The sequence below is a fragment of the Vitis vinifera genome, chromosome 10 (assembly GCF_030704535.1).
Source record: "Vitis vinifera cultivar Pinot Noir 40024 chromosome 10, ASM3070453v1".
Taxonomy (NCBI): domain Eukaryota; kingdom Viridiplantae; phylum Streptophyta; class Magnoliopsida; order Vitales; family Vitaceae; genus Vitis; species Vitis vinifera.
The window spans coordinates 15,875,071-15,891,805 of record NC_081814.1 but is presented as its reverse complement, the minus strand read 5'-3'; the positions used below and the strand labels follow the sequence as shown (position 1 = coordinate 15,891,805).

The window sequence follows — 16,735 nt, the reverse complement described above, 5'->3', positions numbered from 1 at the left end:
AACGCAATGTGTTGGAGTTGGGTTTCGGTGCCCAAATGGCTCACTCCACCTAGCCGATCCGGCCCAAGCAAAATAAAAATGGGAAACGTTTTTAACAGTTTTAAATCTACCTAAAATGGTCATTATTAAAATTAAAAAATAATAAATTTTTTTCTCCCTCGGTGAGAAGACTCTCTCTGAAAAAATAAGAGAAGGAATATTGTTTTTACTCTCTCCCTTAAAATCTGATAAGAGAAAGAACATAATTCTTCTTTTTGAAAAACAAAAGGTTTCCTTTTGAAGTTCTTTTATTCTATGTTTTATGTAAAAATAAAGGTCAAGGCACTTGGGTATTACGGAAATAGAATGGTTCTCGTAATTTTATTCATAACTTGAGACGAAAAAATTGGTTAATAAAACAATTAATGGAGATTTTTGCCCACTTCAAAAGGTAACGAAAACCCTTATTTTGGGTCACAATGATATTTATCATCATTCTTATTTCATTTAAATGATTATTTTTCTATATCATTTTGCTATGAACTCTCATGAATCCATATGTTCCTAAGAGCAAGGTAATTCTAAACCTTTTTCCCATATGCATTCTCAAGGTAAGAAGATCAGCCACTATAGGCAACATATTCATGGTTCATCTGAAAAAATCAATGTGGCAACACTTGGAAGTACAATGGAGATGAACAAAATATATGAGAATATTTATCCTACAGTTTATTCATTAAGTAATTACGGATTACAGCCATACAGAAGCACGGTCATAACAAAATGAATCAAACATCCAAGGAGCAATGAATCTACCTAACCATGGAGATTATCAATACTTGCTGCTGGTACTGGAACATATATAGATGAAGCCTATGAATGATGCTAACAAGTCTCTGAGTATCAGAGGGAATAAAACTCAGCTAACTCCTCCAATGATTCACTGGTGAGCTTGGGATCTGCATTATCCAGCATCCATAATAGGTGGTCGAAGAGAACAACCTCACAGTTCACAGAGATGACTCCACCCGGACCCTGCTTGGACTTCTCTTCAATTAAAGCATTCAATAAAGGATGCTTTAGATGCTTCGAACTAACTGCATATTGCCTCCTTTTACTTCCCACATACACCGTTTCTTGATGTTCTTCTTCCTCTTTCATATCTGCAAATGTTTCTTCCCTTGCCGAGTTTGATCTTGGACTAGCACTATTGTAAGAGGAGGACCTTCTCATCTGCCTTGAGAAGCTCTTGCACTTGTTCAGTATGACGTTAAGCTTCTTCATCCTCAAAACCAGAGAGACAAAGAGGAGGAGAAAACTAGCTCAAAATCCATAAAACATAAAACATATGATATATACTCAGCCACAGAAGAAATGGTAACTGATTAGGCTGTGGGTGGGACCCTTGGTTACATCTCAAGCATTCATTCATATCATGTAGCTTCATGGTGCATGTAACATTGTTACACAGTCAGGCACTGCTCATGCATGTGTACAAAATTAAACATGGAGGAATGCGCTTTGAGGACTTGGAAGGGATCTCAACTGGACAGATGCACCCATAAACCAATAAATAAAAAAGGGAAGAAAAGAAGAAAGGCAAAAAGCAAAAGAAGTTTTGTGAAGTGGGAGGCACCACCATGATGATAACATAAGCAATTAAGTTAAGAAAACAAAGTTCCACCAGCTTTTGGTACTTAGCCATTTTAGTGGCTCCCACTCATGCACTGTATCTTGGTAGTTGTTTAGTAAGCTAATCTAATCACTCAATTGTAGCTAGATAATGTAATTAAAGTTGAGTTTAATTACTGGATCGGATTGTGATGTAGAATATTCCACCTAAAATGGAATTATTATAATAAATTTAATTAAACAAGGAGTACTTGAAGTGTTTTGGATCGACCATCACATCAATGTTAATTCACATCCCGATCGATGTTAATTTTTCTTATCAAATCAACTACTATATTTAATGACTTCCCAATTTTTGTGTTGTCCTTCATTGTTTAATCATATATAATTAACTTCTCCTTCACTTGAATACGAAATGATCATTATTTTGTCATTTGTTTAAAAGGGTCACATGCAGTTGTGATAGAATGCTGATAGAATCACTAGAAGAAAAATGATATTAAAATTAATTGGGGTGGACTGGAAATAATTGGAGGTGACCCACAGTGGTGGGGCTTGGACCTGCTGCCTCACTTGGATGGTTACTTGACAAAAGGATTGTGAACATGCATCTCTTTTGTCTTGAAGCTGAATCCCACCACATGGGCCCCTTACTGGCCATATAATTCATGCATGAATTTGCGCCATTAAAGCTGCATATATGGTCCACTTGTGCCATGTCCTCGAGCGTGCACCAGGCCACATGCATGTATGTGCACGTGTGCTTGAAAACAAATCCCATAATCCGCACTGAGCACCAGAGTTTTTTATATTAAAACAATCATGTTCTTTGTAGGAAATTCATGGAGGTATATGCACCCATGACTAATTGATCATTTGGATTGATTGTACCTATGTGTTTATGGTTTTTATGAACATTTTAGTGTGAAAATTTTCAAAGAGTTCTTCAATGGAATAGATTTCATCCATCAGCTGATTCCTTCAGATGACTTTGCAAACACCTAGAGGATAACCTTATTTTACCAGAGCTTTAGTACATAAAAATGAAAACAAAGAAGTTAAAAATTTTAGAGTTTTTGCTTGGTGTAATAAACATCACAAGTATAGCAATACCATTAGTCTTCGGATAATAAATGCTCATTGCCAAAGCTGGGTGATTTCAATTTTGGTAGCAATCATGAGCATATAGGAAATAGAGATACACACAGGCCTATGAGTGTAATGACCGGGTATTTTATGCCACGTTAGTAATTTTAGTTTGAAAAGTCTTATTTTGTGTGATGGTTGAAAAGTTAAAAAGAAAAGTGTTTGGAGAACACGTGTCAATTTCGGATTGGTGAATTTCGTTTTATTGTGTCGGTCAATTAAACGAGTTGAAATTTTATGCCATGTCAGCCTTAGGGTAGAAAATTTCTTAGGATTTTAGAAATTGAAATTTTCCGGGAAAAAAAAAGAATTAATAAAAAAAATAGAATTAATTAAGAAAAATTAAATTAAATTGATGAATAATAATATTGAGAAAATTAGTTTTTAATTGGTGTTAATAAATAAAATTGTGTGTTAAAATGAAAAAAAAATGAATTGGAAATCAAATAAAACAATTAGAATAAACAAAAGAAAAGAAAATAAAAGAAATAAAATAAAAATATTCATTGAGCTTTGAATATTGGCAGTTTGTAATGGGTTGTAAAAGAAAAATAATAATAATAATAATGGATTGGACTTAGATATTGAGTTGGGCTTGGCTTAAGTGGTTGGTGGCTTTTAAAAGCCATGTGAAGTGGGCTGGTGGCTTTTAAAAGCAAGTGGGCTGGTGGCTTTTTAAAAGCCATGTGAAGTGGGCTATTAAAAAAAAAAAGGGGGAAAAGGAGGAGAATTGCAGCACGCGGGGCAGAGAGAGAGAGAAAGGCTAAATTGGGTCACTCGCCGGATTTTTGACCGGCCGTTTGGACGGCCAAACGATCTCTGTTTCGGCCCAAATTCGGAGGAAGTACTCTATTCGAGTAGAGGAACAAGTCTACGGTGGCTGATTTCGTTTTTAACGGCCAAATTCTCAGATTTGTGGTAGGGGACCTTAACCCTAAAACTTAAATTTTTATGTTTTTCCCTTGAAAAAAAAATTATAAATCTGATAATTATGAGTTAAGTAGGTAATTGTGATGTTGGGTGAATTTTCTGGAATGCTTTGGGATTTGTTCTGGATTTTTTTGTAATTTTCGGAATTCTTTATAATTGATAAATAATTATTTTAAGTTGTTAAAAATTGCTAGAAATGTAGGAAAATTCCGGAATTAGGGCAAGATTTCAAATCTAGTGACTTATGAATTTTTGAAAATTGATTGGAATATTTGCGATAATTTTATTGTGAAAAATTAGTTATTTTCAAATATTGGGAATTATTAGAGTTTTTGAAAAATTCTGAAATTGTGATATAAATTCAAGTATATTGATGTTTGAATTTCCGAAAATTTGTTGGTATATTTTCGGGAATTTTAATGTGAAAATTTTATTTTATTGGGTTATTGAGAATGTTGAAATTATTGGAATTGTAGAAATTATTAAGGAATTTTGGAATTTGTGGCATTCATTTGCATCATGATTGTATGAAGAAAATTTTTTTTTGTGAAAAGTGTATGAAATGGAAAAAAATAAAATAGTGATGAAAAGTGAAAGCCCGTGTGAGGCGAACTAAGAAGGGAGAGAGATCCCTAGGGTGAAAGACCCAAAAGTTTACCCCGGGAAGACTCTGAATGGGGAGTATATTTGGGTGCGGACGCGTATCCTTCGGTGAAAGCCCGAGAACGATAGTGCATTGTATGATTGTGTGTCATACGTTTATATGCATTCATTTAATGATTGAATGTTGTGGAATTGAGTTTAATGTTATATGTTAAATTGTGTGACTTGATTTATATTGGTGAACTGTTGCGTTTGGGTTCTCAAATTATAGTAATCCCCCATTAACCCTTTGGGTGTTAGGCACCCTACTGAGCAATGTGGAAATGCTCACTCCTTCATTTTTATATCTTTTTAGATGCAGATATCACTCCTGAGGATCCACAGATGGGACAGGGAGGACTTCAAGATGCCCCTGAAGTGGTTTAGTGGAAAGGTTTTATTTTTTTATTGTGTTTGTGGCATTGAGACCTTGTAATAAGTGAATTATGGATAATGTAATAAGACCTTAGTTTGATTAAGGGGATTTTTTATGAAACTTTATTTTGGGATGCAATGATGTTTATTAAATCTTGATGTGTTTGAGTAAGGTTTTAAAATATTGTTAGTTGGTGAGAACCCTAGTGGGACTTATATGTGAAAAAAAAAAGAAAAAAAAAAATTCAGAGTGTTTAGTTGACTGCCAACGTGGAATAGGAGAAACCCTTAGGGTCAAACCTTTGACCTGGGGTCACGGGCCAAATTTTGGGTCGCCCGGAATTTGGGTTGTGACAATGAGAGTCTAGATCAAAGGTACAAGATGATTGCCTCCAAAAAAACGCGCCAGTGATTGCCTATATGAATAAATGCATAAGATACTCATAATTGAAAATGTCAATTAATATAAAAGGTGTTCAAAAAATATATCAAATTGTAAAAAGTCCCATACTCCTAACATGAGTGAAAAAGACATTTCTCGTAGTAGATTTAGTGAGAGTATCACCCATCATATTGCTAGTTGAGATGTGTTGTAGGACCACCCTCCATTGTGGAGCAATATCTTGAATGTAATGGAATTAGATGTATGTGTTCTGTTCTACATGGTACTTGGGATCCTTGGCACAAGACAAAGTAGCCACTTTGTCAATATAAACAATAAGAGCTATGAAACAGATACTGAAATAATCTCCTAAAATAAACAACTCCTATACTAATGTTGAGCAAGTAACATACTCGAAGTCCACTGCGAACAATGCAGTACAAAATTGTTCCATATTACACTAGGATATAGCTACTACACTGAGCAAAAAAGCAGAAACCAATACTAAATCTATATATGTGCTTATCTTTGTCATTAAAGCAACTTACATCATAGCATCCTCCATTAATCTCAACTATATGCCCTTTAATAGTAGAGAACAAGATCTAACATGCCTCAGAGATAGGAAAAAAATTCTTTTGACCACTCACCAATGAACAAGTCCTTGTTTACTCTAGTGATGGCTAACCAATTGATCGAGTCAAGTACATAATAAAGCATACATTAGACTTCCAATTGAACTTACATAAGGAACGTTTTGCATTTCTTTCCTTTTCTTGTCGTTGCAAGTGCGTTATGTTAGCCCAAGGTTTTTTGTTTGAAGGTAATCAACTGAATATTTATGATAACAAAACAAAGGATTGGAATTTGATGATTTCTATAAGTGTATATAGAGAAAATAGGCAATAATACAAAACAATTTTTATCAAGGAACCAAAAAAGAAGAGCTTAAAAGGAATTATTAAGAGAAATAAAAAAGAAGGGCTAAATAAGATTTTATCATGTTCTTTGTAATCTAGGCCTAGATACAACAAATTAGTTGCATACACAACATTTTCAAAAATGTATCAATAGCTAATTTTTTTTTTCTTGAAAATAGTTTTCTAAGTGCTTTTGGGTTTTTTTTTTCTTTACCACCATTAATGTGTGAAAAGTGGATATCTATGTTTGAGAGTTTGGGTTCCCAAGTGCAAGCGAATTAGAGTGTAACATTGTATCTATTTTGCTATTACTTACCATGTTGATAACAACTCTCTTGTACAACACATTTTTTGCATTTTCCATTTTTGGTATATAATAGAATCGTCCCTGCTCTAGCAATGTGTTGAGCAAACCCTAATCTCTTTGTTCTTCCATTCTTCTCCTTTTCCGTTTTCACTTTCCTCTCTAATGGCTTATCAACCTACAACTCCAGTTAACATCGATCCTCAATGAAACAACCCTAATCAACTGGTTCTAGGCCCTCAAAATCAACCTACACTGCATTTCCAAGCTTTCCCTCTTCTAAATCATCCAATTTCTATCAAGCTTGACATAAACAACTATCTTCTTTTGCAAACCCAGATGTTGAACATCATTATCACATATGGTCTTGAGGATGGTCTTTACAAATTGCTTCCAACCATAATCTCCAACCAATCATCCCAACCTTGTCCAAGCACTCAAATCCAGGCTTACCACACTCAACTTCAAGACCCTACTCTTTAGCACCATCATCTAGGTCATCCATCCTTCCCCATCGTTCACAAAGTTATGAAGTTGTGTAAATTGAAAGTTCCAAACACAACCATTTTAGATTTTTATCTTCCTTGTCAAATGGCTAAGAACATAGATTACCTTTTGTAAACTTGGTTTCTCGAGCTTCTAAGCCTTTTGATTTAGTACATTTTGATATTTAGGGACTTTAATCTATTAGTTCAATCACTACAGTGAATCATGATGTAAGGCTATCAAATTGTCATGATTCACCAAGCTACTATGTTGCATGGACTCTTAATCTTGAGAGGATATTAAGCTTGTGTTGAAATTAATAAAAGACTTTGACCTATAGGTGAAACCTTAATGTGTTCATATATCCCTATAGATTGAGTCATTATTGATAGAGGCTAATGACAACAAGTTTTGTCAATAGAGGCACCATGATATCTCATAGGATTGAGACAACATGTCCCCTTGGGTAATTATAAAGGACGTGTAATCATAAACTTTATGGTTGCAGTAATTCATTTAGTGAAATTTGACATATACTCTTTGGAGATAGAGTATGTCAGTTGATCGCATAATAGGAAAATATGTAACTTACGAATTGGAGAGGTAATCTTGATGGGTTGATGGCATTACTTTGTTAGATTATAAACACCAGTTCATAAGGAGTTTGTATGTAATGGATTGTACATTATGAAATTGAGCTTTACTCGTTGTAATTTCGTTGGATATTGGAAAGCAGTTGAGTCTTTTTAATGAAGTGTTGAGTCAACTTTAAAATTAGATTCTAAGGGAGTAAATATTTTTCTATGAGACCCAATGGTCCTTGCTCAAGCTCCCACACTTTGAGGGTATTTTGTTTAAATAATTCATAAGTGTGCATAAAGGCGTTTTAGTAAAAATATAAGATTCCACTAGATCTTATGAATGTTCTTTCCAGAATATGCTAATTTATTAATTGAAGTCCATTAGACTAATTAAGTTATTAGGATGCAAGTGGGCTAGATTAAGTGACACAAACCCAATTTGGGCTCAACTCACTTAAGCCTATATAAATCCTTTTAAGGGTTAGGACTTCTTATTCAGTTTTCTGAATTTCCAAAGAGGGGAACCCTAGATACCCTTAAGGAGAGAGATAAGTCCACCCTTCTCTCATGCCAAACATCCACGAAAAGAGAGATCAAGTGGAAGAACACTAGGTAGACCAGTTCTATGGAGCTTTCGACATTTCCACCAACTTGGATTTGATCTAGGAACATCCAAACCATATGTGTGAGCTTTTCATCTTTAGATCTATGTTTTATTTTGGTTTTTGATGTCATATGTTTCCGTTATGATATATCTTAAGAGGCCCAAGATAGACTACATGCACCTTATTCATCTAAGCTTGGGAATAGAGCAATCCAGGATTCCTAGTAGTACAATGTGTGGGTATGAGTGCATCTAACCATCTTGGCAAACATAGTGGAAAATTAAACACAATGGTCACATATGCATCCTTATCTAGTGTTAGGCTATACAGGTCTTCAAAGGTCAAACTCCACATGGTTGATATTGATGACGTGGTACAACTATGTGATGATGGTGTGACATGACTGCAATAATAGGTGACATAGCATAACCACTACAATGGGTGATGTGACATGGATATTAGTGATGAAATGTATATGAAGACCAAATGTGAGAGATGACAACACAACAACTGTGGACTCGCATTTTTCACGTGTGCCCCCACTTGATCTGCGAGACTTGTTTTTATTGGTGAAAAAATAGTTTTGGAAAAAGTCGGAGTTGCCACTTATTTTATTTTTATTTTAAAGGGAAAATAAAATAAGAAAGAAAACCTTAAAAAAGGTGACTCCATAGTTTTTGGAAAAGCGTGTCTTTGAAAAACCTGAGTCTAGGTCCGGGGATCAGGTTATATATTGGAAAGATACCTCTAAAAGGTAGCACCCCTCCAAGCCCTACAAAGGTCTTTACTGACTAAGTTGAGGGAAATGTGACAATTAATTTGGTTGTTTATAGATACCTAAGTAGGCTAGGTGATTTAAAAAAATATCATGCCAAACAAGAAAACCAATCACAATCATAAAGAAGATTTAGGGTGCTTACCTAGGCTGCTTCTTAAACGTTATCACAAGATATCAAAGTTAGTTCAAATAGTATATCATCCAGCATGAGCTTTATCATAAATAATCGAACAATGAAACAATATATCAAGACACCCAAGCACTATCAAACATAGGTGTGGTTCATAGTGACAAACATATCACAGAATTTAGAAGGTGAGAGATAGGGGGCGTATTTAGATAGCATAGATAACTTGTAACATGCTTCCGCAAGACATGAGGGGTTAGATAATAAATAATAAATAATAAAATAAAGAAATTCTAGCATGCTTGTTATTTAATTAGCATAGAAAAAATGATCAAAGTATACGAAATCATCAATTATCACATACATCTTGTATATAATTCCTAAAAAAATAAATAGAGATGATTTCATCAAATAGAAAAGGTGGTAGCAAAGATGAGTTTTAAAAAATTTTCTTATGTAGGGGTTCCACCAATTCCCCAATTGATATACACGAATCTAAGCTAGAATTATCCAATTTATTTGGGACCACAAGCTTGGATTCGTGTCTTATTCAAAATCGTAGCTTTTATTGAAAACTGAGAAAGATGCGAACCAATCAAAACATGGTTGCACATTATTTAAGAAAATGAGATTTTGATTCCAAGGACTCTAAATGAATTTTAAAAATAGATTTTCAAAGGGATCTTTTGAGAAAAGTATTTTATTTTAAAATAAAAGAAATTAATTTCAAAACAACAAACATAAGAAACAAGCAAAATAAAAGAAACAAAATCACAAAGTAGAATTTTTGACAACCAAGCAAACTAAAGTGGTGAGAATGGAGGTCAATCTTCATTACTTTCTGATGACCTCTAGAAATTGAATTTGACAAAGGATGACAAAAGTGATAAACCAAAACATTTTAGATCTTATAAGCACTGGAACTTTAAAAACATTTAAACTTAAGATAAAATCAATCAAGCGCAAATATTATTTGACTTTTAAAACAAAACTAACAACACATATCAACTAATATTGATGATTTTAAGCCATAAATCTAACAAAATACAATCGACTAAACTAATCAATTAAATAAAAGAAAACAAACACATAAACTAAATAAAATAAGTCAAAAACTAAAATTAACTATTTTTAAAGACGAAATGATAACATGGGGATAGATTAAACTAATTGGCTACAATTCTAAAGCATAGAATTAATAAAAAATTGAAATTAACAATCTTAAAACATGAACCAAATAGTATGAGACCAAACAAACTAATTAAAATTCTAAAAAAAAAAAACTATCAACTAAAACAGGATCAATCAAAACTAGAGTCAACAAGTTTTTTTTTTTTTTTTTAAACATGAATATATCAACACAGTGAAATAAATTAGCCAACTTAAATTCTAAAACTTATAAACTAAAAAAATGATGAATCATGAATTAAAATTAACAAACTTAGGATATGGAAATAGTAGCACGAAATCAATTGAACTAATAAACTAGAATTTTAATAACATCTAAACTAAAAGATCAATTGAAACTAAACTAAATGAAATTATGAATTTCCCAACTAAGAACGAAGTAAAACTAATACTAATCAAAATTCTAACTTTTAAACTATCATCAAGAATTATTTAAAAAAAAAAAATTTAAGAATACTAACTTTTCCACTATCATAAAAAATTATCCAAACACTTATTAAATATTCTAACTTTTCCATTATCGCCAAGAATTATCCAAACACTTAAAAATTCTAACTTTTCCATTATCATCAAGAATTATCCAAACAAATACTTAAAAATTCTAACTTGTTAAACTAAAAATAATAAATCGTAACTAAATTAAACAAAATCATAACTTTCAAACTAAAATAATGAATCAACATTAAATTAAAACAAAGGTCATAACTTTCCAAACTATCATAAAAAATCAAAACTAGATCAAAACAAAATTTCAATTTTTCAAACTAACATGAAAAATCCAAATGAAATTAAATAAAATTCAAGCTTTCCTAGCTATCATAATGAACCAAAGCCAAATCAAAAATAAAAAATTCCAAACTTTTCTAATCAATATAATGGATAAAAATCATAACTAGATTAAACTCGAATCTCTCTAATCTAATTTGATGAATTTGAAACTGGAACTAAATTATTCAAACCCTATCAATCTAACATAACGAATCAAAGCCTAAACCCAATTGCAATCAACAATTTTTTTTTATGTAATAAATCAAGATTTAAGTAGAACGGAATTCCAACTTACTTTTCCGAACAATGGAGTGGATTGTGGCTTTCTCAAAGTGGCAGATGTGCGAATCACAATTGGATGCGTGGTGTTCTAGGTGGACTGTCTGTGGCTGTGTAACCTAGAGAAAGGTGGTTGTTCTTCCACAAAATGGCGTAAAGTCCTCTATATATATATGAGTGACGTCCTTTTGTATGTGTCAGAGAATTTTCTTCACATGCAATCGTGTGCCACTACTGCCTTCCCTTTCCCATCCTCAATTCTATCCGCTAGGAAACTGAGTTGCCACCATCAAACAGTTGGTTCCTTGCAGCCGCTAAAGCTTGTCAGCATTACCAAGAGACCAACCAATAGGTTCATAGAAGAAATCAATCTGTTTCCATGTAATCTGATCCCAAACTCCAATCCCATACTCATTGCTTCAACCTTTACCACTAGCAAAAATCCTATAATCTGAACTAAAACCCAGAGCTCCGACAATTTCATTTCTTTATGGCAGCCAGATTTGGACCAGATCTCGACTCTTCTTTGAGATTTAGCAATTTATCAATGTATAATCAGGCCACTGTAGACGAATCCATGCTTGGTGGTAGTATGCTTATTGATGATAGTCTGGAGATGTGGAAATCAAACGATTCTTATGAACTTTATCCCATGCATGATGAGGTTGATGATGTGTTATTCGCGATTCATATCCAGAGATCCCTCTAATCAGAACGTTCAGGAGTCATAGAATCGAGAGCTCTCATTGCCGTCGTCATTTTCAGCAGCGTCTATCTCCCTCTCTTCCCCTCCAAAACTGTTCAAGAACCTTTCGGGCCTGAACTCTCTTAGATTTTCCCATATTTTTGGGTCTAGACTGATCTCCATAACCCTGAAATTTATAGTAGCATTTTTGGGTACGAGGTAACCGTCCAAGACTGTATCTTGGGTCACTGAATGAGGCAGCACAAAGTGTCTTGGAGAACAACGCCTCAGACCTTCCAAAATCACGACCTTCCAGTATGGCATCTTCTGCAAATCTTCATCTCTTACCATTTCCACTCCATCCTTCACGACCCCACTAATCTCTTCATACACATTGGCTTGAATATGCTGGTATTTTATCACATTTTCCATAATCCACTGCAATGTAGTGCTTGTCAAATGAGTTGCAGCATTGAGAAACTCCGAGCACAAACTAACTATCTCTCCATAAGTAAGCTTCCACTTCTCTTCTAGCAGTTGCAAGTCTAGCAAAGTGTCAGCATACGATAAGACATAGTCCTCTGATTGCCCTTGTTTTCCTTGCATTTCTTGCTTTAGCTGTCATTTGGCTCTGATGTGGGGAATCAATACAGCCTCCTGATCCTTGCGAAACTATAGCAACTTCTTCCAACGTTTTTTTTTTTTGAACAAAATTTTCCCCAATCTACCCCAGAAATTAAGTGAATTGAAGAGAGCATAGTTGAACAAAACTTTCCGCTCAACCGCTTCAATATCTTGAATCTGCTTATCTCCCAGCTGGTCATTGAAGCACATAAGAACCAGTAAGCAAAACATGGCATATCTGAAGTGATGAAACACAAGGATAGGTCCGGAATGGTTTTGAAGGCGAAAGAGGAGAATGTCCAAGACCCACTTGCATGCGCGAGAATACATTTGATGTGTAAGGGACTAAGGATTTCGTAGGTAAGGTTGCGGGGGAAGAGGTGCCAGTTCGAGCCATAGAACTCGGTGATAATGATCTGCTGGTTGCAACTGATAACTCTATGAGTGAGCAGTGCAGGAAGGCGGTCGGCGAAGACCGCACTGTTCTGGACTAGGGCTTGGAGATTCATCCCCAATTGGTGTTCTACTTTGATTCAATCCTCAGACAGAAGTTATCAATAAAATTTATAAACCTAATTCACCATATACTAGGGTAGCATAGCTAGCATAGCATAGTGGTTCGAGGATCGTCCACAGGGATGGGTTTTCATTTCACACGTGATATTAGTTACAACACTGAAATGATGCTTTTTCTTTTCTAAGTTAGCTTTAAAAGAAAACATAAAGTTGGTTGAAAAGGGTTGGTTTTAAGCTAACCAAAAATAGTAACTAAGATTAATTACAAAGAAAAGGTTTCTTGGAGTTTCAGGTCACTAGGTTCACGTTCCTTATACAAAAGGGGAGATTTCGGATCTTTTCCTCGTATTGGGGATTTAACCTATAGTTATTTCCCGAACCGGTGTGTTACAGTTGCTTCCCATTAATGGTTTCAAACACTAAAGTCCTCTCACTGATGCATCTTGCAATGGTTCATACCTCTCACCTAGTATTGTCCATTCAAGGTGATCCTTAACCTTGGATTACCCTTCAAAAGCTCGCAAGAGATAACTAATGGATGTCTCTAGGGAGTTCGAAAGCTTACCAAGTGTTGGCTATTCTAGGTAATCCTACCTTTAAACCACCTCCCAGAGGCTCGCAAGATATAACTAATGGATCTCAATGGATGGAGTCCGAAAGATTACCAAGTGTTGGTCCAGGTGATTTTAAGTTAACTAAAAATATAAAAACCATTAACGGGTCACAACTTATCTTCATTAAAAACCGAAACAAGGAAAACTCCCACTTTTGTATCCGGATCCCTTACCTAGCTTCCTTCAGTCTAAGAAATGAAAAGCCTAGGGGAAGAACATTCTCAAAGATTGTTTGGCTAGAAAGAAAATAAAATCAAAATGAGTAGATAAGGCAGAGCAAAGCTCTGTATATTTCTTATTAAAAAGAATGCACAAGTCTTTTCTGGAATTTCTTCCAAGAGATTACAAGTGATCCCCAAGAATTTCTTCCGAGATTCTGATATTGAGATATTACAAAAAGAGATATCTTAAAACATATATAGAGAGATATTTTTAACCCCTCAATTAGATATCCTAAATATCTAAAAAGATCTTTAGATAATTACAAGGAGAGAATAGGTAATTACACAAAATATCTTGAGATAAAAATCTAACGAAGTTGGTGCAAATATATCTGAAGGTTACAAGAAGATTTTACAATGCTTGCGAAAATTTTGCAAGGGGTTGCAAAATTCATCAGTTTCGCAAGGCTTGCGAAATTTCGCAAGGGTGCGAAATTCATTCTTCACAGCCTTGCTCTCTGTCCTGCAGTTTGTACTCCTCTTAGGCAATTCTCAAGCTTGCAAATATTTCGCAAAAGGTTGTGAAATTTTTTAATGTTAGATTCCTTCTCTGATTCTCTTCCTTGCATACTTGATTGATTTGGCAAAGGCTTCGAAGCTCTCCAAAACTTGGATTCTTCATGTAATTTAGCTTCAATCTTGCTTTGCCATGGACTATACCAAGTTCTCCCTCATTCTTGGCTTGTTTTAATGATAAAAAAGTTATCAAAAACACCAAAACTTGCCAAAAACTGATTAGTAATACTTGCAAGGGTCCTTAATGTGCCAATTGAGTTAAAAGGTAATAAATACTACTCAAAAGTGTTTAAAAGAGTTTATAACAAGCTATAAAAGAGCACTTTTTGAGTAGTAATCAGCCTTGGTGGATAAGAGATTTGGTGGAGATGAAGATAGTCAAGTGAAAGCCCATTCAGAGGGTGATAATCGGTCCATACTTAGCGTGTAGACCTGGAATGATGGATTCGAGTTATGGGAATGATTTCCGAAGCCATGGAAGGTTTTCAATGAATGGAACTGCAATGGGTCCTAGAGGAAGCATTTTGATCAATGCAACCGACCGTGAATCATCAACTTCTTTCACTGGTGGTATATTTGGATGCACTTGTAAGAAAGTTGGAGTTCTACTGTGAGCTATGTCCACTAGCTTTACAAGAGATGCCGGCAGCAATAAGAATGTTAGAAGGCCGTTTCTTGATAACACATGCAGTGTAGGAGATTCAGAACCAAAAGATTGTGACGGTTCTAGAGGGTCGTTGGCTTTGATAAGTGGATTTGGGTAGTGAATGGTCCGCTCATCATGGGTATTCAAGCATGGCATTCCCATAATGCAACAAAATTTGGGTCTGTATTTACCAATCGAGAATATCCTGCGAGTAAGGTAACTCAAAGTGGAGAAACACTCTTGCTATTCATCTGCTTCTCAGTAGAAACTGCTTTAGTTGCTTCCTTTGCTAGTTGCCCATCCACACCTGAAGACAATCCTTTTCTAAGAATAGATTTGACTGCATGCGGATCATACTCGGGCTAACTCGGATTGTACTCAACCGCAAGCTTCCTTCGAATTGGTTGAAAATTTGTCAGACAGAAACACGTCCAAAAATGAAGAATCTATCATTGTCAGAAACGGGAATCATCTTTGGGACAGAGCATCAGTGGGCCATCAAGGATCACAATTTCTGATAATGTTGGCATAGATATTATCCAAGGACCATTTGCTCAATATCCTAAAAGTGCTCATCTCCAAAAGAAACTAACCGGGAAGTTGCCTCCAGTTCTCTCTGGTCTCTTCCTACTGTTTTTTTTTTCTCTTCCCGTTCTCCTTCGAGATGTGTTGAAAATTTTTCTTCTCTAGACTAGCGTGATTCCTCCTTCCCAAAACGCTGTTGAATCTCCAAAAATAATGTCTTTTCCTTCCAAGAATTCCCCCCTGCTCCATCCTTTCCAAAATACAACTTGTATATCCAATATGCCACCTCAATTCTTCCTAAAATATAACATCTCTTTTCCTTTTTCGTCTAAAGTATGCTTTGACCTAGAACACTGTTGAAGCCTCCTTCCATCATCACGTGATTCTTTTTCCAAAAGACGACTTACATTTTTTCTTTTCTACTCATCATTTCCTTTTTCATACATTAGTTGAATCTTCCTCATAACATGGCTCCATTCATTTCTTCCATATGTCTACTATTGGAATCAATATGGTAGCTACCCTCTTCGAGTTTCAGATCGTAGGCACCTTTTTATCTTTCCATTGGTGAATTTCCTTACAAAATTTCAAAGTTAATAGATTAAATAAAGTAATAATAATAATCATGATAAAAATGAGTAAAAGTAAGAATAATAATAATAATAATAATAATAAAAACATTTAAACAAAATAATAAATTAAACTAAATAAGTAAAGACAAGTATTATGGAAAAGTGACAAAATAATAGGAAAATAAAATAAAAGAGGAAATAGGCAAGATAATAAATAAAATAAACAAAAATATAAAGGTAAAAAAGTCAAGTCATGTGATTTTACAAAAATGAGTCATGTAAGTCATGCAGACCATGTGAGATATGCAAGATATGCCAAAAAGGTAACCTAAGTAAAACTAGGAAAACCTAAGTGGGCCAGGTGCATCTAAGTGGGCCTAGTGTGCATAAGTGGGCCTGAGGTGGTGCCTAATGGGCCAAGTGCACCTAAATGGGCCTAGGGTGCCTAAGTGGGCCTAAGGTGCTACCTAATGGGCCGAGTGTATCTGAATGGGCCTAAGGTGCCTAAGTATGCCTAAGGTGCCTAATGGACCAAGTGTGTCTAAATGGGTTTAGGGTGGTTGATTCGTGCCCAATTGGTGTCTCAGCTGATTCGTGTCCAGCTGGTGCTCCTTGATTGAGGGAGTAATCAACAAAATTTATAACCTATAACACCATATACTAGGGTAGCAAAGAAAAAGCTACTATAGTATAG

The 16,735-nt window shown here is 34.8% G+C and overlaps 2 protein-coding genes and 1 long non-coding RNA gene across 3 annotated transcripts; 1 reads left to right on the top strand and 2 right to left on the bottom strand.

The window, feature by feature from the left end:
- Positions 1-685: 685 nt before the first annotated feature.
- On the bottom strand, positions 686-1,635 carry LOC100257624 (auxin-responsive protein SAUR76). Its single transcript, XM_003632918.4, has one exon. It carries the CDS (start codon positions 1,261-1,263, stop codon positions 883-885), a length of 381 nt encoding a protein of 126 aa, XP_003632966.1. The 5' UTR covers positions 1,264-1,635; the 3' UTR covers positions 686-882.
- A 1,852-nt stretch (positions 1,636-3,487) lies between these two features.
- Positions 3,488-4,843, top strand: LOC109123306 (uncharacterized). Its single transcript, XR_002031011.2, has 2 exons — positions 3,488-3,675; positions 4,646-4,843. It is a non-coding gene; the product is annotated as an uncharacterized LOC109123306 (long non-coding RNA).
- Positions 4,844-11,840: 6,997 nt separating this feature from the next.
- Positions 11,841-12,413, bottom strand: LOC100262745 (cytochrome P450 89A2-like). Its single transcript, XM_010657541.2, has one exon. It carries the CDS (start codon positions 12,411-12,413, stop codon positions 11,841-11,843), a length of 573 nt encoding a protein of 190 aa, XP_010655843.2.
- Between the last annotated feature and the right edge of the window lie 4,322 nt (positions 12,414-16,735).